The 25,376-nt window shown below is 38.4% G+C and overlaps 1 protein-coding gene across 2 annotated transcripts; it reads right to left on the reverse strand.

Moving 5' to 3' along the window:
* Positions 1-23,580, reverse strand: fign (fidgetin). Of its 2 annotated transcripts, none has more exons than XM_005723418.1 (2): positions 23,441-23,580; positions 1-2,332 (listed from the first exon to the last, which is right to left on the reverse strand). In XM_005723418.1, the coding sequence occupies exon 2, from the start codon at positions 2,322-2,324 to the stop codon at positions 96-98; it is 2,229 nt and encodes a 742-aa protein (XP_005723475.1). In that variant the 5' UTR covers positions 2,325-2,332; positions 23,441-23,580; the 3' UTR covers positions 1-95. The 2 variants fall into 2 exon arrangements, with proteins under 2 accessions (XP_005723475.1, XP_005723474.1); XM_005723417.1 differs by lacking the exon at positions 23,441-23,580 and adding an exon at positions 22,559-22,584.
* Between the last annotated feature and the right edge of the window lie 1,796 nt (positions 23,581-25,376).

Below are 25,376 nucleotides of genomic sequence, written 5' to 3' on the forward strand. Positions count from 1 at the left end.
ATCACTGTTTGTTTTTTTTCTTCCTCACTGAAGGCTAAACACTTATTTGTACTCAACAACTGGTTTTAAAGAAACTGTGTTTGATAGGTCCCATTTCATTGACTACAACCAAACATTTTATTCCACTCAGTGTACACATCAAGTTCTTTTTGTGATATGCTGGGCTGGAATTTGCAAAACACATTGTCAAAGTCTTGGTAAGAGATTGGCCTCATCTGACTGGGGTGGATGTTTGACAGGTCAGTACCAGGCATGCCATGGAGCGGACCTACGACAGCCTCTTGACAGAGTTGGACCACATCCAGTCCTGAAAAGCCTTCTGTCCTCTGAACAAGTAGTGACATCTCTTTGTCACTAAGACAGTAGTTATGCTGTGAGAGCAACTGACTGATTATCTGATGGCGTGCAGTCCCATCAGGCAAGGGAATTAACAATCTCTTGGTAAAGTACCTCCGCAGGGACTCTGGGATCTCTTCAGGCTTACTTGTGGAGCAGACCACAAGAACATGGTCCTCAGTAGAGGTCAAAATACTGTCAAGCTGTATGAGAAGCTCAGCCTTCAGGTGATTCACAGGACTCTCCTCACTGAGCTGGGCTGACAGCAGTAGGTCCACCTCACTGATGAAGACTACTGCTGGTTGGCGACAACGTGCCATGAGGAAAGAAGCCTGGATGATCTTGTCCCCTTCTCCCAACCACTTGGTCACCAGTGCTGAACTGCTTAATCGCAAGAAGGCAGCCCCCAGTTGGTTGGCCATGCAGCGTGCCAGAAGTGTCCTACCAGTTCCCTGAGGTCCAAATAAAAGGAGGCTCCGAGGTAACGTGGCCAGTCCGCTGAACATATCTGGCCTTAAAATGGGCCATAGTATCTCCTCTTTTATGGCTGCTTTGGCCATATCCAGACCTGCAATGTCACTCCAGTCCACTGGGGAGCCTTGCTGAAGGATTTCTGTGGTTACCAGCTCTACAAGGTTGGAATCACTATTCTTCAGCTGTTCCTCTGCAGCATGGATGGAGGAGGTAGCTGTACCTATATCAGACCCCGTTAGGGAGTGAGAGAGGTGCTGTCTGTGCTCTTCGGTTTGCTCGCTCATCATGGGAGATTCAAACTTGCTGTAGGGCTCAGTAGTTCTAAGATCACCTGCAGAGCTTTTTGTTGAGCCGTATGATGGAGGAGTTAGTGCTCTGCCAGAGTGCAAGTTAAATTTTCTTTGCTGATCAGAAGATATTGGCTGCTTTGTTGGTTTAAAAGCTAAAGATGTTGCTTCAGCATTTCTTTCAAAGCCACTGCCCCTGTTTGAGTCTGAGATGCTGCCATCTACTATTCTGTACATGGGGCTCTGTGCAGAGCGCTGTTGGTTGTAGCTGAAATTACCATAGCTTGAGTCCATATCTCCATGTCCACTCATGTAGAAAGCTTTTCGTTTTAATGAGTTGGATGTGCTGCCATTCAAAGGTGTTGGTGCAATTGGGGTATGATTATTGGACTGGTAGGTGTAGCCAGGCAATGTGGAGGGAGGGATTGGTGTAGGAGCTGCAATACCAGACGGCAGATAAGCAGAAGGAGGGGGTGCTCCCCCAGGGCTATAACCAGGGCCAACTGCAGCCTGCGAAGCATACCCTGTTGGAGGATAATTGTAGTTGGGAAGGTTTGGAGACCCAGTGTTGTAGCTCGGCACTAAACTAGGAGGAGGAGGCGGGGGAGGGGGTTGTAATAGCCCAGCGCTGTGCAAAGGAGAAGGATGTGGGGATGGGAGGGCGGGGGTACTCTGGCCGCTGTAGCTAGAATGCAGGTAGGAACCGTTGTAGCTGGCAGTATATTCCTGAGAGGGGAGGCCCGAGTGGAGAGTAGTGGCTGTGTGACTTCCACAGTTACTACTGGAATAGCTAGGCTCAGACAAACTGCTGGCCACCCCTGGGGAGCTGCCTATGCTAGCTGACACATCTGTAGGGGGTAGGGCAGCTGTCATTCCAGCTTTGCTCACAGATATAACATCTGGAGCACAGTTCATTGGGTAAATCCCCTCCTGCCAGGACTCATTCTCTGACTTTCGTCCATTCATGAGTCCAGTAGTGCTATCAGAGTAGGAGCACAGCAGGGTTCTTTCATTTGGGCCTTCTAGGATCCCAGAGTACTTCTCTGCATATTTCTTAAGCAGATTGGAGGCAGTCAGCGCAGAGATGTCATCATTTGCCCACGCATACTGGTATGTTCGCTGTAAGTGCCCCCGGTAGGCCTCTACTTTGTGTGCTGGCGAGCGAGTAGTGGATGAGATGTCAAAGTGTTGCTCTGCCCATTGTGTGTGCTCTGGGGTCCACTGCATCTTTAGACCTGGATATTTCACATAGGGAAGAAATATATCAATGTAAGCATTGAATTGTGGTTTACCATCATTTAAATGCAATAATATTCTACAGTCAAATTATAAAAATTCAAACACACTGAAGTCCATAGGTGTTTTTATGACCGTTTTGTAAGAGGAGTAAAAAAAAACATACAAAGTAAAAAAAAAGAAGAAGAAGAAGAAGATATATTTGTTTAACCTATGTACTAAGTACATTTTATACAATATCAGAAATATAATGTTTAATACTATTTGCTTCATAATCTCTACATGTCTCTTATGACAGAAAACACTATCTGAATACACATCACAGACACGATGAGGATGTGGGACCCATCACTTGGTAACGGTGGTATAATCCACCCAACACAGAGCAGAGTGACACAGACATTGCAGGTCAGTCTATAATCCAACTCTCATCTGAGGCATTCTGAGACAGTTTCAAATCTGCTTGGAGGACAGCAGCAAAGCAATCTTCCTTGGCAGCGCTCTGTTGCTTTCATCACACAAACCCCTCAGCCCAGCATGAATTACATCCACATCGAGTCTGCCTACTGCTCCCTCATCGGCAGAGTGAGGATGAGGGAAAAAAAACAAAAGAAAAACCCCATGCTTCACTTGTCTTTTTCTCCCCAGCCTCTCTATGTAGCTTTAAAGGTTTGAATGACAGAAAATAATCAAGTTAAATACTAAAATAAATCTGCAAATAAAACTTTTTACTCACGCTGTCATCTATTACTCTGAGATTATCAGAGGGTGTACTATATCCCCAAAGAATTTAGATTACTAGAGATTACAGCTCAAGACAATCTGATAGTGTACACAGTCTCACATCTCTCATGAACACTAATCTGACCAAATGCCACAAGAAGATATGAGAGAGGATGCATTCAACTCAACTGTTTCTGCCAATTAGAATGTCTGTCTTTGTTAAAGAGGCAGTGTAGTGTTATACTGTATATTTCAGTAGGTTAAGTCCATACCACAGCAACAATCAGCTAATGTCCAGATTACAAATGCTGTCGATTCCCTTCTGACTCCCTCCCAGCTATTTGCCCACCAGCAACTCTAGACACCAGCAGCTAATTAGCGGGATGATGCTGCACTAATTGTGTTAATTTACAAGGTTTTAGTCAAAGAGATCCATGCTATAGCTCACATGGTTGTCAACCATCCAAGCTAATCATAAAGGAAAGAAAACCTGAGGCAAAAAGCCAATACATAAAAATAGCATAGCTATACTGTAGTTGAATAGAAATGTTTACCAATATGTAGAAAATGACATGTAAAAACAAATCCTGTTACTATGGAGAACAGTGATGAACTTTAAAATCTGAAACAATAAAATAAAAAAAGTCATACATGTCATACCACAAAATCTTGCAAAAAGTGTATTTAATCTAATATTTCTAATATTAATGAACTTAAAATGAAGCGTCTACACGCTTGAGAATTCCAAAAGTAGTTACTGACTAACATTACTGTGTTAGTCACTCATTATATTCTAGATCAAGCGTTTTACTAGGTATGTAGGTGGGTCAAATGCAAATTAAAGAGTCTGCAGAGGAAAAAATATTTTTCCATTACAGTCTGACACCCCTTTTCTTTATTCCTCTCTGCTAATGTGTTTTCTACTGTGTGTGTGTGTATATATATATATATATATATAAAATGAGGACCTTGTTTTGAAAGCAGCAACTACCACTGCACTACCCACAAGCATCATGATGATGGTCTCTGTAAAATCATTCAATAGACTTCTTTAACACTCAAGGCACATTTTGTCAATAACAAAATTGCACGCAGCTTATTGAGTAAGCTTTTTCTATTACAGCTAATCCTCTCTGAACAATGTGCCACTTTGGACAAGCAAAGAAGTGCTTCTAGCGAAGCATACTTGAGATCACTGAACATCAAGTATTTTATAGAAAGGAGACCATTCAAGATGATCAAAATTCAACGCACTGCTAAAATAAAGTACATTTGCACTTACAAAAAAACAAAAAACAAAAAACTTACACCTAAACCTGGCCTAAATAAATGGGTATTACATACACCAGCAATAACACGACACATTCCAGTCTTAATTGGTATCACTGGGTGTTGAAATTGTTTGAATGCATCAACCAGTTTAATTATACTGAAACATTTATAGCCTTTATCAAGCCAGAGAATGGCTTGATAAAGAACAAATGTTATAGAATGGATGATCAATGCATACCAAAAGAAAGCATATGAATAAATACTATACATAAATAAAAGGCAAATAATTACACATATAGACACTAATCCATCAAGAGGCATAAATTCATGTGTACACACACATAGCAAATTAATATAATAAGCACCTACTTTGGTTTTACATGACAACGTTGTTCTTTATTGTACCCTCATAGAAATTCAAATACAACATCCACAAGATCCTTTGTCCTTCTTTGAAATGGTATAATTACAGAGAACTCTATTAGAGGAATGTTTTCAGATAGCCTCAGGGCTTGAGCTCAAATTCCACTCATCAGCGACTCACAAATAAGGCCTTTGTTAGACTTTTCTCTGTTTGTTAATTCATTGGTCTCAATAATCCTCTATGGCATATTTAAGATGATCATTGTAAGTAAACATTTGTATTGAAAATGTGTCCAATTCTGGAGTTATTTAGTTCATAAGACATCTGACTGACCCCATGATAAAGGCAAGAATTATCTGATAAAACACATAATTGTCCTGCACAGAATAATATAGAACAATTTCAGTTATACATTATAAATAAAATATCATCAGAGAAGATCAGAAAATACATTCGGCATGTTATGCCATGCTGCGTTATGGTGTTTAATTTCAAGTTGAGTGATCATCATCGATGAAACAGAGATGCTGACCTTTTTGGGAACTATTAATCTGGTAGCCTAGGCCGTTTTTAAGCAAACAAGAGTGGGCCTCCACTCTGTCCATCCAATTTCCTAGTGCGTAAATTGGACCACCGCTTGCACAATTCTCTATTCATTACTGTGCTGCTGAAAGGAAGCACAGAGGTGGCAGAGTGGTTTTCTTTTCCTTTTTCTGTCTATGTGTGTGAGTGTGAGCGAGAGAGAGAAAGCAAAATGCCTTCCAGGAGGGTTCCCAAGCATAAAGAGCTGGACTTTCCTTCCTCTTTTTGGTTTTGGGGGAGGGGAAATCAGGGGGTTGGGGAGGTGGGGGGTGAAAGCTGTCGTAATTGAAACGCAGCCTAATCAGACTCATTACCATTTTTACCAATTTGCACCACCAAAGATGCTTATTAGGTAACTGTGTTTAATAAGCCGCTCTTTAGAAAACTAACTGTAATGAGCTCTTTAAAGTCAAACTTGAGTGTGATTATGCACTGGAAGTGTTTTGCAGAGCTAAAGCAGACTGGTACATTTAGTCATGTACAATGTCATAATTAAGCTGCACAAACTCTGCACTTCACACCACACAATAGTCCCAGCTGAGGCAGTAGACATGCTGAAAAGTATTTATAATTACTGATCATTACAACCCTGGGGTTTTCATCGCTGGACGTAAACATAATTATGGGAGCTTTTGCTTTTATTCTGCACACAGAGCTCTCTACTTGACAAGCGTGAAAATATTGCAGACAGACAGTAATTATGTTTATAAATAAAAACAAGCTGATATTCATATTCAAATTCACTGGAGATATTCTAAGTAGGGGTGGGGCAAAACATTCTAATACAATGTGAAATGGTAATCGGTATAGCTACAGTCATTCATCTCACATATCAAGTTAAGACTATTTAAACTCAATTTAGAGCTCCATGTAGCAGTAGCTCCAATCTTTGGATGGCAGAGTGCCATTTAACCCCTCATTTAGAAACGATATGCCTTCCTCAGTTACGGTCTTTTCCGCAGCTACTGCCTATACATTTCAGTCTGTCTATCCATAGTAGCAAATTACTACAGGTCTCCAGACTATCAAAGTCAAATGATGCCATATGATTCTATTCTACTCCAAACTTAAAAGGAGAAAATGACTGTACAATGTGCTTATAGTATGTTTATGGCATCTTTTGAAAGTGTTTTTATAATGCCAATAATACAGGAAGATATGAGCTTGAAACCCATTGGAACAGAGGAAGCACCATTTCAAAGTAGCAAACAGGAAAACGTGTCTGACTTTAGCCTGAGCACATGTATTAACATTATCTATCTAAAACTACCCAATGCTGAGCCATTTGCACAGTTCAGATAACTAGAAACAATGTAATTTATCAATGAACCCGCTGATTTGATAGATTAACAATGAATGAGATAATTTATGTATATTACAATATTACATATTATATCTCCTGTCAAAATAAAATAAATAATGGAAAAAAACAGGTTTAAAGGAGGATTTTTAAAATTCACATTTTATTATTTATTATACTACTTTTTATCCATTTATTATTGTACTTAACTGGGTTGTTTCTGGAATATCAAAAAAAGACATTGACACCGAAAATTTAAAGAAAATGTACTGAATCGTGTTAAGAATCAAATTTTAAAAGGCAATAAAAATGTAGAAACATCTTCCACACAAAAAGTTTTGCAAATTAAGTTTATTATTAAGTACTGAAATTAATTTGATATTTATTAAAAAATGTTGTAATTGAAATTACTAGGGCTAGTTGTCAGTAATTCAAACAGCTACCCTAACTTCACATGAAATAGTCTTTGTTAACAAGAATTAAGAATTAATGTAATGTGGATAACACACACACACACACACACACACACACACACACACACACACACACACAAAACAAGTTGCCATAATTGCAAGTTTCTTTAAATAGGAGTAGTAGCATTTAAGAAATTTAAACTTGTGTGATTTAATTTCAGTCACGTATTATTCAGATAAATTAAGTACAAAGATATAAAACACTTCAGTTTGCTTAGAGAAAAACATTTAATGCATCCAGGACATTTAACTTGAAATACTTTATAAAGGCTGGCAATGAGAACTCAAAGAAATTAAAACTTTAATATAATCCCACTAATCAGGATCCAGTTGGTGAAGTAATATATAAATATGGCATCAAGAATACATTTCATATATAAATTAATTATGCCATTATTATAACTTATGGGACAACAAGTTACAATTCTACAATTCTTTCTCGTGTGTGTCCATAGACATCTAATATCAAATTTAGAGGTACAAGATTAGTTAACATTTTCTTAGTTTCGAAATTGCACAAAGACTTCTCTAGGCTTTTTTTTTTTTTTCATAATTTAGTTTTCTATTGACCTTGTCACTGCTAGTTCCTCCTGGGAAGGGCAGCAAACAGACAGCTTACCTCCTTCACACATAACTACAAAGTCATCTTTTTCTTTGCACCGGCAAAAAGGGCACTTCACCAAAGGCTTAACACACACACAAAATTCATTTTACTCCATAAGATCTCAGTCCACTCTGTTCAGGCATCCTCACCTACCACAAAGAGTTTGTTGCGCATCATCATCATCATCCCTCACTGGTGTCCCACATGTAATCACTGCCTATCGTGAAAACACATAACCAAACTGCATGTACTATTCCCCCCACCGAGTGACATTGTCTGTGGTGGGCAAAATAACATGTGGCCTTGAATAGGAATTCACCCAAAACAATAAGATCCATCCATTTTCTTGATCGCTTATACAGCTTAGGTTTGTGGGAAGCCTGGAGCCTGTCCTTGCTGTCACAGGCGGGGTACACCCTAGACAGGTCATCGGTCCATTAGAGGCCTAACATAGAGAGACAGACAGCCACACATCTACACACCAACTCACTTGTATTAGCTAGTGTAAGATTACTTGGAATTAAGACTGTCATTACCAGTAGATTTGAATTAATAAAACTTTCAAATCTAGAATTTTTGTAACTTATCAAAACTATTTTATGTCTGACAATTTCTAAATTGCAAAGTCATGTGGTGCACCAAAGCAAACCCTCTTTCGGACTATTGCTAGGTCCAAGTCTGCATGTTTTGCATCCCTAATCGAATGCACTGGTTGCTTATTAGGTTTTTACATAAGATTATAGGATTACCATTATGAGCCAGGCATGTTAGCTAAATTATCTCAAAAACTGGTGCGGTCTATTTTGCAGAGATATTAACTAGCTGAACAAATGTGAGGCAAACTACTTGTCTTTAAAGTCATACATAATATTTTATTTAAAAAACAGTATTAATGCCAGGCATAAAATTACCATTACAATACTAGTAGACCACCTATTAATAGTCATCACTACAGTAATAGCTTAACCAAAGTGGCCCTAGTAGTTGCAATCACCATTACTGAGGTAGCACTCATTGTATGTTACTAACACTAAAGCAGATATTTAAAAACTACATCTTTCTCTATTGCTGTTATAATTGACAGTAAATTTATCGCTTACAACCAGAGATGGGTAATCTGATTACTTTTTTCAAGTAACGAGTAAAGTAAGGGATTACTATTGCAAAAACGGTAATTAGATTACAGTTACTTTCCCGTAGGAACGCTGCGTTACTGCGTTACTAAAACCGTGATTTTTTGCGAGAATGTCTCACGACAGCTGTGTTGGTGACAACAGCTGTGTGCAGATCAACAATGGATCACATATCGATTGTGGGAGAGAGTATGAGCGTGCAGCGTTTAAAGCGTGGAAGTACTGACCTTACTTTGAGTTTGATTCCATAAAAAGTGACAAAAACATTAGCGTCCATCGTGCGTGGGAAAAAAAAATCTTTTTACAGCGAAAAAAACCCGCTAAACTTCCAAGCAAGCACCGAGTGCGCAACAACATAATGGGAAATTCACAGAGAAACTCGCGGATTCTTCAACTGACCGCGGCACACCTGCACCAGGGTAAACCTCCGCCTACCCTAGTCCTGCTTTACAGGTGAAAATAGAGCAACAGGACTGCTGAGTCTTTGACTTTATTTATTTCCTGCTGTGTTTTACTTGCATCTATTTGAAAGAGTGAGTGTAAACACAAAAAATATTTTATTTTATGTGCTGGAATGTGTAGAAAATAGGTTTAAATGTTAAACTAATTTATTCAAGTCAGAGAATGTTGCATATAATTAAAATTTTTGCTTGATGCATAAAGTTAAAAGATTAAAACTGATAAAACAAGTTAAATTTGATGTAATCCATTTGATTACAGTTTGTATGATGGATTATGTAGAAAAAGTAGAATTGGGCTGAAAGATCTATCGCTTTATCACCTCTTCAGGTTGTAAATCGTGTTTTTAAAAAGTAACTAAGTAACTAAGTAATTAATTACTTCTGAAAATAAGTAATCAGTAAAGTAACGGGATTACTTTTTTGCGGAAGTAATCAGTAATTAGTTACTGATTACTTTTTTCAAGTAACTTGACCAACACTGCTTACAACAAAATCACCGGTGTTGTGATTTGGCACTATATAAATAAAACTGAACTGAACTGAACCGAGCTAAGTCTAGACCTTCAAATTTGTCCATTCCATTACTCATTTGGGATCATAACATGGAACAGCGGTTTCTTAATCATGTAACCAGTGGTCTTGTGAGGGCTTTTAACATGAAGCCAGTCAGGATTGTCAAATATTTTGTCTTTACAGCTACATTTCAAACAATCAGTGGTCACTTGATTTCTGCATTACTAAGGCATGTAGAAGAACAAATGGGAGAACACCTTGTACCATCTTTACTTCCATGAAATATTGAAAATCCCAGCAAAACCAGGATTTCAAATTACAAAACCATTTTATATAAGTGCATATGTATCACTTTAACAGCATCAGACAAAGCAACTATTAAAAGGAGCAGGAGTTTGTACTTGATGAGATCTGAGTAAATGGATGGATCAACAAAACGATTAAAGTAGACTGTTGGTTTTTTTCTGCTTTGAACCAGAATTCGAAGCTCCTTTTGAATACATGTTTATTAACGTAACCATAGAAAAGGTCAGTAATGTCATCTGATCTGTATTCCCTGCTTACATGGCATGATGACATAATCGTCACATGTTTATCTTTATTCAGTGTAAATCTCTATAATTTTGAAATTCAAATCTAAAAGCGTAATGCATTTTTACTATGTACTCCAAATATTCGCTCTAGGGTAACATGTATTCCACATATTTCTTTGCAATTCAGTAAATCATAGGTTGAGAAAATCTCTGAGCTATCATTTTTTAGTCTAAATGATGCTCATTAAACCATAAGTCTTCAGGCCAAGAAGCCCCTGAGGCTACATCTTCCATTACTACCCTAAGTATAGCTAAATCCACACATATGCTAAACTAACAGCCCTCCATGCACAAGTAAAACTTGTACAGTGAATATAACTAAGACAATTACAGGAGAGAGCCTTCATAGTGTTCTGTAGTGCATAATACTGATGAATACTCAAATGGCTTGTTAGTCAAAAGAACACAGTCATTGAACTCAAGCACTGGGTGAAGCTTGTTTAACCATAGAGCACACATACAGTAGAAGCAGTGATCTTGCAAGCCTATATGAACTTTGCTACTCCACTCCTCAAGGGATCACTTACACACTTCAAAAGAGAAGAGAGGCAGATTGTGACCTTGATACACGAAGGCTCATTGACCAAAAGCTATTCAGTAACATTTTCATTCCCAAACGTCCTGTTACCCCAAGGAACTCCCCAGTCCAAGAGGAACAAGAGTATGGAAAAAAGCAAACAGGAAGGTGTAAATTTGGGTTATTTATTTATTAGCTTGTTTTCTTGTTTCTGTGATTTTTATCACTTGTACTTTAATGTAAGGTATTGAACTGGTCTCGCCGAAAACCTGCTACTTGAATTAGAAACCAACAAGCTAAGCCCCTTTGGAAATTAACAGATTATCTTGTTCACTGGTCCAGTCACAACTGTGATTGCTTTCCACTTCCAAATATTAGGCTTTTAGCCATATTAACCTGGTTAAGACATCAATGCAATGACATTATTAAAAAAAGGTAATTGTTCCCAATGCTGAGGCAGAAATCAGAATTGTTTTTTTATTTTCCTTTTGATCAAATTCCAAATGACACAATCAGTTGGGGTATTTGAACCATTCATTGGATGGCCGCTGTTTCAAATCGCTAGACTGCCAATGGGGAGCCATCCATTGTTATATATTACTGGTCAAAAAAACCCAAAAAACAAACTAAAAATCAAAACCCTAAAACAAATCAAAAAAGGAGCAACAAAACGTATTTAAATTTGCCCCAAGTCATTCCCTACAGAATTCAGTCTAAAAGCACTTATGGAAAAGGAAATGGCCGTTATTTTTGCATACACTAGAAATCCAAGGCCATCTGTTGTTCTATTTACCATTTCTTACACATTGAAGTGATTAAAAGTTCAAATTGAACTCTAATTGAAAATAGCCAAGTGAACAGAAAAAGGATGTTTGCCTGTAACTGCTGTCAGCCTTTCGCTGAAGCATTCTGAAGCATTCTGTGATATCGACTGCAAGTCTCAAAGAAGGTCACTTCTCCAACACAGGCCAGACAAAAGGTGAAATGAGACAACTGAAGCAATCTTAGGTCAATATGAAATAGAAATCTCTCAGCTATACTGTAATAAAGTTACTGAAGTGAAGTAGTGAAGGGGAACTTTTACAAGGAAAGAGCTGTCCAGGAGATTGGTTCGCCCACTGGCAAACAATGGCTTCTACTGTAAGAGGTGGCATGGTGAGCACAATACCCTGGAAATGCAATAGGACATTTGTTTTTAAAAGTGTGTTTAAATTCAAATGTAATTTGGAAGTTTTATGCAAGTGATGAAAGCAATGCTCTGGAAAAAAAAAGGGTGTAAAGCATTTAATATTCCACTGTAGTGGTTTTAAAGTGACAAACCAAGAATACCTGCTTAGATCAGTTCTTATTGCAGCTGGACCGTAAAAACAAATCCAATGACAGTATAGGAGACATTTTGTTCAGTGTTTTATACAAATAACTTTAATATGACTGTTATATTTAAATATTAGTAATATTTACAGTGATGTGAGGGAGGATACCAACATCTTTCACTTAACAGCAAACAAATATTGGAACAAGCAAAACATAAAGACACTGACAACTTTATGAAGTATCCATTCCTCCTTATAGAGTTCAGAACTTGAAACGTGAAAAATAAAAGACAGCACAACTATTTTTTATCTTCAAGCATATTCAGTTTAGATTATATACACAAACACCTGTTGAGTAAAATGCAGAGACACTGAGTGAACGTTATTTTCAACCTGCCCTTTGATGTACAGTGTTCTCCAACATACTTCCAAAATAAAATTCTATGGCTTGTTCATAACCAGAGTTTTGTAATTTTTCAAGCTGGCCTTGACACGACCTCTTTAAGTAATCCAATGTGAAACAAATGAAAAAGGAAGAACTTTTTAAAAAAAGCAAGTGAAAAAAATAGTTATTTTTTAAAAATCTGATAACAATTTAGAAAACACCTAAATTCCTTTTGCTGCCAGATCTCTGGATTGTTTCTTATGTGTTAAGGTTTCTCCATAAAGCAGGATCATATTTTGTCAAATCACAATTTTAAATCTTCTTGCTTTATTATAAAAATCAATTTAGAAAAAAAACATTTTGATATAAATTTTGCATGTGACAATAGCAGGATAATATGACCTTTCAACATAAGGTAACGTTATGGAAAACGCATTATGGATTATTGAAAAAGTCCATATTAGCATTAATTTTGTATCTCTGTACAGTACATATCATCATTTAAAATTCCCATTACAATGGTTCTACGGAAATTTCATGACATCAAATGAAGTTCAGCCCTGTAAAACTCAAAATCATGAAATTATTTTATAGGGCTTAGACGTTTGTAATAGGGTTTAAATTCCAGATATCTGTGGTTGGAATAAATGCTTATCTTCTGTATAGATGACTGTTGCAACTATATCCATGCTTAAGAAGGGTAATAGTGTAATGTACTTTAGTGTAATTCTAATACTTTAATTTTTCCAAAAGCAGAAATGAGTGAGGCAGTATAGTGCAAGCAATTGTAAACCAGTGTGAGGAAAGTGGGAGATGGGGAGCCTTCAGAGTGTTTTGACATAAATGAGACATGAATGCAGAAAGGGATGTGAAATGAGAATTATTCCAGAGCATTCCTTAATAGATTATGAAATGAAGGAAAGAAAAAAGGTCAATCTGTGTCACAAAGCAACTGTGAAAAATAAATGAGGTAATTAATAGAAATTGAGAGGTGCGCATTAAAAATATTTCTACATTTTCTTTGTTCGACTAACACTTTTCAAGGGTTATAAATCCATTACTTGAGAAAGTTCAGAGATGTGAATTATACACTACAATGCGTTAAGTATCACAAACAGGATAAAAAGGCACAAAGATCTCCAGCATTTCATTATGTCGACTTAATATGCGGTTCTTTATACCGTTTAAAATAATGATTGTTCCGCATTGTGCTGTATTCGCATGTTCAGAGTTCAACCAATTTAAAGCTAATTAATTAGACACAATTCTATTAAGAAACAAATCCCACTCATCAATATACACAACCTAGGGTCACCCATTGCCCAAATGTGAATTGGGTCTTGGACCACATGGACTAGAGAATAGCACAATAGCACTATTAGACCTCACAATAAACAGTTTGGCATGGATATATTCAATGGAGCACGAACTCATCAGTGCTGATGGATTTTACTTCCCTTGACAGAAAGCAGGACCGTCGCTTGGAAATATAGCTTTCTCTTCAATGGTCACTGTAAGAAAATTGGTGAGGAGTTTGATATCCAAGCTAACAAATGGTCGTGTCTTACTATATACATAACACAGCAGCACTGTGCTTTATGTTATTCATCATCAAATATTGAGAGACAACTGTTCGTCCCTCTGCGATTGTAAACATGTGCTAAGATTCTTCCTGCAATGTGCCAAACTACACAAAGCGTATTAAATTTAAAAAGAAAGAAATGAATTAATTCATTGAATTAATGTTAATTAATGTTAATTAATTTACACATATTGTTATAATGTGTCTGAATTTAGTAAAGATGGGTGACTAAAAGGCTTTTCAAAAAATACTGAGGATATATTCAATAATCTGCGTGATGTTGTGTCTTACATGGGGCGATCGTGGCTCAAAGAGTTCCCGGTTCGTCTTGTAACCGGAAGGTTGCTGGTTCGAGCCCTGGCTCGGACAGTCTCAGTCGTTGTGTCCTTGGGTAAGACACTTCACCTACCGCCTACTGGTGATGGTCAGAGGGGCCGATGGCGCGATATGGCAGCCTCGCTTCTGTCAGTCTGCCCCAGGGCAGCTGTGGCTACAACTGTAGTTTGCCTCCACCAGTGTGAGAGTGAATGAATAGCGGAATAGTACAGCACTCTGAAGGCCCCGAAAAGCGCTATATAAAATGCAATCCATTATTATTACGTCTTCTGTTCTTAAGTTTTTCTTAACAACTATTGTGCCCTAAATTTTAATTAATCTGATTTATGTTGATACAGCCAAAAAAAACAAACAAGCAAACACCAAAAAAACAGCTTTGATTGTTAAATGTTCTCTGCTTTTGCCCATCGCCCATGTGCTGCTTGTTCTATTACAATGAATGTTTGAAAGAGGAAAGTAGGCACAAGTCCTTCTGGCAGAAATGTGCAATAAAAAAACATTTACTCCTCTGTTTATTTGTTTTATTTTTGTTTTATTTTTTTCCCTTTTTTCCAGGTTTATGTGTGGATAGTTAAATAAATCTGCTTCTGGCTAGTATGAGCTCCCATGATGAATGGTGCACAGAGTGAACATACAGTAAAGTATACTGGTCCACTTTGTAGAAGGCAGATTGTACAGCCGTGCTCATTTGGGTATGCATGAAATAACAATACTCTACTGGGAGCATTCTAACTTTCAAACACTTGGGGTCAACTACACGAGCAGATTCCACATGTGCAGCCTGTGGCCACTGAGGTCTGGAATCTACCTCCCTCCTGGCTGGGTGACGTTGCATGTTCTATTTCAAGACCGAGGGTTGAAGTGAGGCTGCAGGGAGTGTAACACTGACCCATATGACCTGTGGCCTAGAAAAGCTGCCTGAAGCTCTGCACACTAAAAACTCCTCACTCCTTTGCTACAGCTTTTCAAAGGCAAACAAAACCTTTGCACATAGCATGTGTCTTTTCATGCCAAATGATTTGCATCCTTTTTATTCACATCTTTGAACTGTTGTCACTGTATTCCGCGCTGTTGTGGAGCCTGATGCTCACTCTCTGAGGTCTCAAGTGGGAAGAAAGAAAGGAAGCCAAAGCAAAACTGCTTTACTTTCAGGCTCAGTGTCTACAGGCCACATGTCTCCAGTCATCTGTCACTAGTTTACATACATACTATGACACTTCCTCTCTCTGTGGGAACCCGTTGTCACCACTTGGCCGCCAGCAGAGGCTGACTGGGTGCTAGATGGGTCTCCCCCAGGTACCTCTAGGGAGCCACATTAGACCTAACTGACAGACTGACAGGCGCGTGCGCACACATACACACACACATGCACACACACACACGCACACACACGCATACACACACACACACACACACACTATCCATCCCTTGCCCAAAACACTCCCTCCTCCTACAGTACACCAGCTCGCATGCTCCCAAGGCATGGCACACTTTGCATGAAGCAGTGACTTTGCTTTACATCAATTTTTTCAGACATAAAATTATTTTTTCACCCCTCTAGCCTCTCCATGCTACATGGAAGTTTTGAAATGAATAATGGAAACAACAGAGCTGAAGACTCATGGGATCCATTTAAAGATGTGGGAGAGGCGATGCAGTCAGGGGCTTGTGCTGCAGAAACATCACGCTCCAAGTAAATGAATTTACTATTGTTCCGTACCATATAGAAATGCTGCGTGCAGGTCGAATAAAGCCAACAATGATATAATAATATATTTTCCTTCCAAAGGACAACATTAGAGTAAATATATATCAATAAAAACACTTCAAACTAATATTTCCACCAAGTAAAAAGAAAATCTGTGACTTGGATACAGTGCAGCAAACGCCGTCTAAAAGTATGAAACCATTCTGCTGTCTACAGTTACAAGACTATACTACAAGCAGGTATCACAAACAGAACACAAGGTTTTCTTTACTGACAGCAACATCCTAGACAGACAAATGGACAAATGGCTTGATTTCCATTGCGAAAGTGGGAGTTTCAACTATGTTTAGCTATTCTCAGCGAAACCTTCGTTTGCCATTTCCACCTTGCCTCCCCAGATACTTGCGGTGGATGTGAGCAAGCGAGTGTGGGGCAGTCCACTATAACAGCTATTTTAGAGCATGCAAAGTCAACACGACTCCCTGAGGTGATTTCCTGATAATGAACACAAAAGAGGTGTCAGCCCTCATAAAGCTCAGTGATGATGCTGAACTCTCGAACGTTCATTTCTTGCGCTCCTTCGTCTCCTGATTTAAATTAATCTAATACCAGGCGGACTCTAAGAGGGACTGTCAAATAGGCCATATGCAAGACAACAAGGCTTTCCGGGACTATTCACTTAAGAGTTAGAAACAGCTTTATGAATTTAACTTATCTACATTTATTATTAAACAATAGTCACACAACGAGTATTTTTTTTTCTTTCTTTCCCCACGTATCCAGTCTTCCCGATTTACTTCTGCGCAGACTGCTGTGGTCACACTACAGTGTCACTGCAGACACCTGCTGCCTTTGCCGCAGCCTGACACCTTAAACCTTCATGGCAGCATATACTCAACCTTCTATCCCCCCTTCCCCTTCCCTCCACTCATCCTCATCTCCCTCCTCTCCACATCATCAGGCAAACTTCAACGCACGCTCTCGACCCTGGCACTCAAGGCTCCCTCTGCTAGCTCCTGGCACAATGCCAGCCCGGCAGTCACCGGACTCCACGGAGGATGAATGAGTCGCTAAGAACTTTAAGGAAACCACTGATAGCTCACATCTCATCTGATCATCGTTTTAGCTAAATGCCTCAAATTGATATCTGAGACAATTAGCCTCAGGTGTGATGAAAAGGGGATGAAAAAAAAACCCAGTAAAAAAGATGAACTCTTATATTCAGAGCTAATGTGTGCATGCTCTTGAATATAATTTTTGAAGTTTATACAAGGATGTATTCCAGTCTATGAATTATAACACTATTATATTGTCATTATGACGATTGCAAAGTAAAATGGTTTTGACACATTGTTAGTCTGTGAGAGAAATTTATTTAAAATGACTTAAAAAAAAAAAGAAATCCAAATCAAATTTAGAGCAAGCTACATTTAGAATCACAGTAGCAGGATCAAAGCCAGTCAGCTGTTATCACAATTAAATATTGATTAGGACAAGCCAACACCAAGACAAATGTGACAATTTACATAAAAGAAGTAGGGTATTTACCACTAGGAATAACCTATAATGAGTCTGACAAACGTGGTGAAATGAAATAGTATTTAAGGTTGTCTAGTTGCATGGGCTTTCAGTGAAATCAGTAGAATGATGGCCTCGATTACCAGTTTAATCAGACACTGGTTTGTGAGAACACAAGTGGAATTTCAATACAGCAAAAATATTGAGTTTTTTTCTTATCCTCTAGTGAAAGGCTTGCTCCTCTTTCACAATAAAAAAACCTCCCCAACAGCAAGCACAAAAAAGAAAACACCTTGGAAGAAGGACAGGAACAAACACCACTCTTCACCAAGGTTATTCAGTGATAAGCAACAGTACTCAGGCATACAATGACAGCTCAGAGTGCCAGCTATTTTCAAAAGTCATAGAATTGTAGATTTTGTTAATCATACTCCTTGAGTGTTGGGTATTCACTGCCTCTGAGTAGCAGTAAATTATCTGGCTAAAGAAATAAATTAAAGTTATGGAAGCAGATTCAGTCATAAGGACATAATGTTGTTATTTCTCAGAGAGGAATAACATCCTCGAACTGTCATCTAGAGTTGTCTGCTGCCTCTTCATTCAGACCTTGCTCATAAAGCACCTGAATGACATTCTCAGTCAATCAATTATATTTTGTATTATAAATGTAATTATAAAACGCTTGAGAGATGTAAAGAAAGCTACATTAACAGATGAAAAACACAGGAAAGCAACAGTTCTCTTTGCAAGACGCAGACACCATTCAGAAAGAGCCACAAAACAGTCTGGGCAGAAACCAAATCTTTTTGGTCGGTTAGAAATAAAGAATTTTGCATGACTAATTAAAATGTAAACAGTGTAATGAGGACATCAGTGATTTAGGCAAACGTCTCTGTGGCTGCCACTGGGGGTATGATAATTACAGAGGCAAATCTATGAATGCACATGAATCTCCTACAAGTCCAGATTAAAAGCCTTAGTGCTAAACCTAGTTTAGTACACCTGGGAATTGTCTATTCTAGCCAATCCCCAACAGGCGCTGAACTGCCTTCTCTTCTTATGAGTGTAGAGACACCTCATGTGAAGGAGATGAAACAAAGCCCTTGTTTCAGTGTGCTGGAAATGAGAAGAACAAGGACTTTAAGGCAACAAATGCTATACTGTGTAAATAAGATGCCTGGCAATGAGGGCCTAGACAAACATGCCCCTGCAACGTACCCTATGAAAGTGTTGCCATTATAATTAGCCATTTGCTGAATCCTAAGCTCTGTAATCACATTATGCTTTATGGTATGGATCGTAATGATATTATAGCATGTTTATGCGAGGACCAGTATCTTTAAAGATAGAACAGGGTGTCCAAAGAGGTGTCCATCCTCAAACTGGTCCTCAATATACACAAAGAAAAACAGGCTGGCTGACCTGCAAGCACACAGACACACAAAAGCGCCACTGCACTTTTTTTTTTTTGACTGAAAAAATAAAACAAACTGCAATAAACAAAGGAACTCTAAAGGGCCGTTTAAATTACAGACAGTAGTAAAGCAGACTCTGAATATCTGTTCACTTCTTTAATATAAAGCCAGCATTGTTTTATCAATTACTACCTGTTAAACTAAATTAATGTCAGAGTATTTTGTTAGAATTAGAAAAAAATGTGACAGGCCCGCAGCTAAGAGACATATGAAGGGTAAGTACAAGCAGCCAATAGTAGGCACATGCATTTTAGAAAATGTCTATGCCATATGCTGTCACTCAGAGGGAAAAAAAACAAGTCTGAGCAGACAGTCACTGTGTCTAAATGAGATGGTAGGAGGAGGAGGAGGGAAGAGAGAGGGAGGATGTCAAGGATTCACGGTCCTTCATCTTTGCAGTAGAGCAAACACGTCCCTCAGTATAGCAACAGACAGCTGCCTCCACCTTCTAATGCAGTCCAACTTAAATCACTGCAAGAATTGTCAGTGCAGAGTGAAACACACACAGATAACATAGCAAGCTGCCATAAGGGAAACGACAGAGATGTGGATACAAGTGAGGAGACGAACAGAGAAAGAAACAAAGAGAGAGGAGGGGGAACATGTTAAAGATTGGAGGGTTTTTTTTTTCTGTCCCTTTGACTTGAGTCTTACTCCGTTGGGGACTCCCTTGCTTTTTATATGAAAAACAGGAAAGACACCACTTAACATATTTTCTGAAAGATGACAATCCTGCACTGATCTGGTACAACACACTGTAGTCAAGGGGCTGAATGGGATTTCATCTAGTTACCGACAAATAGATCAGTCTGTAAAGATGAGCATTTCATCTATTTACAAAAGCCCTGCAGACATCCCACGGGGTGTTTACAGAGAGTCAGCTCAAGGTATTCAGGGGCTGGCTTTAATTGTTGTGATTAGTACATATATAAAGTGTCAGTTCCACCACACACCACTTCCCTAAGGTAATAGTTTAAACCATGCTGTCAATTTTAGTGATCACTAGTAATGTTACACACTTTAGATTATAGGCAGAACATTTAGAGATTTAGAGAAGCTAAATTGATTCACAAGGACAAGATGCATTCACAAGATGCACAGTCATAATTATTTTTTGCTTCATGTTTGTGTACTTATATTACTTAATTATAGATGTACTCAACAAGAAATCAAGAAATCACCTGTTGTTTTAATTTGTTTACACTGTGTTTCAGGAAACCTGTTTAGATTTATGTGACGCTATTAGCACATATAAAGAAGCAGCAGTAAAATAAGCAAGAAAAAAAAGTGAAATATCCAAATTGTTTTTAAAGTATGATTAAAAAACCCAAACATTTTATTACATTGCACTGCAGTGTGGAAAAGAAATGGATTTCTTTGACCACCATTAGCAAGGAATCCCTTTGTCAATATTTCTATATCCTTCTGCCATAAAGTACATGCAGTTTTTTTTAGTTTACTTCATGCAACTTCTTGTTATTCTTTGCACTCACTCTTAAAAGTGTGAACATGTGTGACATAAGGCAAAGTAGGTGATGAAAACAGGAGTCAAAACTGAGACTTGTGTCAAATAGCAGCTTAGGTTGTTATCATAAGTGCTATCCTATCAGAAATAAACAGAGCTGTCAGCTTCTTTTCCATGCACAACAGAGGTGTCTGGGGTTAAGTAAGGATCTGCAAGAATCGGCTAACACGCTGCAGGAGCTCATACATGGAACCCTTCCAGGGTTTGAATCCTGATAAGTATGCTCAGGGTGAGTAAGAAGGCTATTTAGTGTGTACAAATACTGTAAATTTATCAAGATAAAACCATAAACCCACCTCTGAAGTCATAATAGCCACAAAAATTATACTGTAGGTGTAAACCTCCAGGAAAATGCATGCGTTGCGATATATATATATATATATATTTAAATTGTCAGTTAAATTACACAAGTCTATCATTTGAAATCATACATTTAAAGATCGTATACACTGTACATGACATTTAGATTACAAGCTCTGGCTACAGATTAAATCAAATATATTTTTTAATGTTTAAAACTAAGTGTAGTATCAGCCAGTGTGCATGTCAGAGAAGCTCAGACCAAAAGTCTGCAATAAAAATACCTACCACACATGGGGTATAAATATGAAAAACATTTTTTTTTTAAATCAAACCGACAAAATTAATACCCACTTAAAAAAAAAACACATTACAACCAAACACTCAAACATAATGAACGTGGCGGTAATGTACATTTTTTCCACTGAGTGACGGATGCTGGAATGCTGTTATTTTTGAAGAGGAATGAAAACATACTTCAGCTCACTGCTGATGATGTTAATTTCCTCTCAAAGCAAAACATGCAAATGAAATGTGCGAACACAATTAAGTAAATTGTTCTATGGAGGTGGAAAAGGTTCACTTAGGACAAAGTGTTTGCAAAAGAGAGAAAGCACACAACTTGTTACTTCACTGACTTTGCGTTCATTTACTGGCTTTTCACGAATCATTTCCACTTTATCATAAATGACAGCATTTTTTTATACATTGCTTGTGAACTAATTTGTGAGGAAATACGATATTGTTTCACCTGTAGGTCATTCTGGATTGTGACAGCTAAAGATAAAAGCAGTGTGTGTTTTCCTTAAACTTGGGTTACTTGGGTTATCTCATCAGGTATTTGTAATGTTGAAGCAAGACAGCAAGCTTGTATTACCAGTAGTTTTGTTGTATAAATTATTTTAGATCATGCTTCATAACTATAGTATATTTGTGATGCAACCTGATTACTGTGGAACCATGACAATATATTTATGTTCTAACAACTCTGAAGACACCAATTAATTCAAAGCCATGTCATAAATCTGAAAATAAACTATGTTTAAAAAATGCAATTTTCTAGATGGGCAAATATTTCTATTTATGGTTAAACTATACTATAAAATCAGACTCCATATAAGAATTGCTGGTAGGTTTGAAATGAGAGCTCTTAATACTAATTTGTAACCCTAACAAAAGAAGTCAAATTGTTAGAGTTATGCATGCAAGGAAATGAAAGCAGGGAAAGGACAAAGAAAAATGAAAACTGGACATCAAGTATGTCAATTACAGAAACCAAACCAATTAAAATGGGGGCAAATTTCTTAACCTACACAAGGCACTTTGAACTTAATTGATAATGCCACTTGTACAAAATTAATATCACGATGTACCCTCGTCTATGATCTACAATCATTAAATTATTTAACCTAAATCAAGTAAACTTCTGTAGATGAACCAGGCATGCACAAAGAAAAACACACACACACATTTACTGCAATGGAAGCCTTTTTTCAAATATGACAATTAAAAATAATAATATTAAAGATAATTACAAATTGAACATACCATATATACTGGTGCTAGTGATCATGTCTTCAAGCCTAAAAACAAGAGGAGAGGGAAAACAGCAGAAACGGAATTTTCACGAGGAGGAATTCCAAAGGTTGCTTCTCATTACAGCCACTTTTTGCTCAGCTATCGGATTTCACAACTTTCAAAACGCACGGTCCCCTTTTCTTCCTGTAGGTATTCATTTAGAGCGTATAATTAAGAATAATAAAAACGAAGAAGAACGCATCGTGCGACTCATATTTTTCGAAGCAAAAAAAAAAGAAAAGAAAAAAAGAAAAAGCCCTGGAATGAGACGCAAAAGCCACACAGGCGCGGCTGGAGGCTGTCACTTCTTGCGCGAGTTGAAACAAGAGAATAGGAAGCATGTGAGAGACTGTGGATGACACAAAACACACATTCTTCATGCCGCCCATTAGAGGAAGAGGCTAAACCAGCGTGATGCCCCCTCCCTTTACTTTTAAAATAGATTACTTGCCAGCAGTTGTCCCACTAAGCGCGCAATGACAACCCATCTATTAACCACCCGCCTGCGGTTATCGCGGCAAGTTTTATTCAGGCTGACATGCAAAAACTTCTCGTTGCAGGGAAGTTATTTTGGAGACTGGATTCAGCCGTGCGTGTAACCTTCGCTTCACACAACGGAGTGTTGCACGTTAATTGTAAAGTCCCTTTCCAACTTCATAATCTTCTTTTGGTATTTTCTAAAGCAGCGGCCGGTAATTTTGATTCGAAGAACGCAGAATGATTGGCCACAGACTGCGCTGCAGCTCTGTGACGCGCGACACCGTCTCTCTCGCTGCGAGCATTTGTGCGTGCAGAGCTGCTCCGTTTCTCTTTTTAATTGTTCGCATCACTGAGAGACATAACAGGACTTACCTGTGTAGGTGACAGGGCAGCGTCAGGGTTTATAGTACCATCGATCCAGTGAGTGTGCAGATGAATGGCTCGCTGGGGTTAAGCGTGGCTGCTCACGATTTGAAACCATTCCAAGTTAGTGAGGTGAAGACTGACCACAGCCTCTGCCATGTTGGAATTCCAAACCCTGGACAGCTGCTCCACTGACTGAAGGCAGTACGCTGCACACTGCGCATGTTCTGTCCGGCGAGAGCCAAATTCAAAGAGAATGAGCCTTAATGAGCAGCAGTTCACTTGTAGCCTATCATGGCAAAAATTTTGCTCTGGGGCAATTTGACGTATTAACTATCTAATTATACTTCTGCAAGCGCTGCTGAGAACTCGTTGGCACTGTGTATGTGTGCTGCTGTAAACACTCTTCTGAGCCACATGTGTATTTGCACATTTATTCAACTGTAGGTATGATGCGTAATTCGTTTGGCTTTGCATACATTTTACATATACAGAGTCAACAATGAGAATGAAAAGCATCTGTTGTTTTCCAGGTCATACACCAAGCGTATCAGCTGCTTTTTCTGCCATTGTTGATCCAAATGATGGCATGAATATTGTGAATAACCACATGCAGTGCATCAACAGTGCACTGGTTTAGGGTAAGATAATATTAAGCAATACGTAGACATATGCATGTTTGCTGGGAGTACGAATTTACAGCGAGCAGCAGGTAGTTAGACACTGTAGTATATGCAAAGTGCCTTGCAACCTCACACTGAAAAGAAGACTGGAAACCAGTGCATCAAGCCTAGAAGAAATCACATCTTTACTCTTCACATAACCCCCCATAAAACTGAAATTCATTTACACTATTAGGTATATATATAGATCTATATATTGTATATAGATATATAGATCGATACAAATCAATGAGCTATCAGTGCTGGTGCTGGTAAATCTTTTTAATTTCAAACAGAACTAACATAGTTGTTTCCCATTGTTTCCTAAAATGAACTAAAAGCCATCTTATTGTAATTTGTATCAAACTGGCAACTACCAAGGCATGTATTTGTGTGGCGTAAACTGTTATCTTCCTTTCATTGTCATGATGTATATTTTAGCAGGTTACTCTCAAACTATTCACTATGATCTGTATTATCTGTGGCCTTGAAAAAAGAAGGTGATCTCTTTCCATTGGGGTAGTGCTGCAGAAAGACCCTGGTTAGACACATGATATGAGGTTTGGCACCAGAAGTCGCATTATGCCCTCTCATCTCCATACTCAAGGCCCTGGGAGTGATGCATTGATTTAGCCTTCAGTACTCCCTTGACTGCACCATGCTAATTCCAACTGCATAAACTCTTTGGAGAAATCCTACCCATAAGGCAGGACATGGAGCAGCCACTGAAACTCTCTGGGAAATGGCAGTTTAAGCTCATACACTCCAGAATTGTTTGCTACTGCTGCATGGAAGTCTATTCTATTAGAGATGATATGAAGAAAAATGCCTTGATGACAGAAGTCAATTCAAATACATTCTGCTGCTGATTATTGACAGAGGGGGCTCAGATAATTTTCTAATAATAGGAGAACAATGTCTCAGATTACCAAAACTGAGTGTCCATGCTTGTAGGAGCGGCCAGTGAAAATCTCTCTGTGTTGTGGAGGTCACGGTGAAAACAACAGCAGTGCATATCCATGTGTAGCTTTGTCCGGTGTCTCCTTCCTCATATGGGCATGTTCAGTATGTGCCTTTGTCCTTGTGTCAGCAGGCAGGACATTCTAAATTATTTTGCTCAGCTGCCTCCCTGAACTCTTGCTACAGCACGTCAATACACACATCATGCAGACACCTGCACATACAGCTACATGGAGCACAGTTCATGTCCATCACACACTTGAATCCTTGACACATATCAAACCCTCAGAAAAAATAAGGTTAGCCAGATATGATTTTATCTA

The sequence above is a fragment of the Pundamilia nyererei genome, unplaced genomic scaffold (genome assembly GCF_000239375.1).
Source record: "Pundamilia nyererei isolate P.nyererei 1_Seehausen unplaced genomic scaffold, PunNye1.0 scaffold00009, whole genome shotgun sequence".
NCBI classification, from domain to species: domain Eukaryota; kingdom Metazoa; phylum Chordata; class Actinopteri; order Cichliformes; family Cichlidae; genus Pundamilia; species Pundamilia nyererei.

What these genes read in the sequence shown, in the direction of transcription:
- fign (XM_005723417.1), bottom strand. Translation starts at nt 22,583, where the DNA reads ATGATCACTAGCACCAGTATATATG. An exon ending in CACTAGCACCAGTATATATG is followed by an intron (nt 2,333 to 22,558) that starts GTATGTTCAATT and finishes TGAAATATCCAG; the next exon opens with GTCTAAAGATGCAGTGGACC.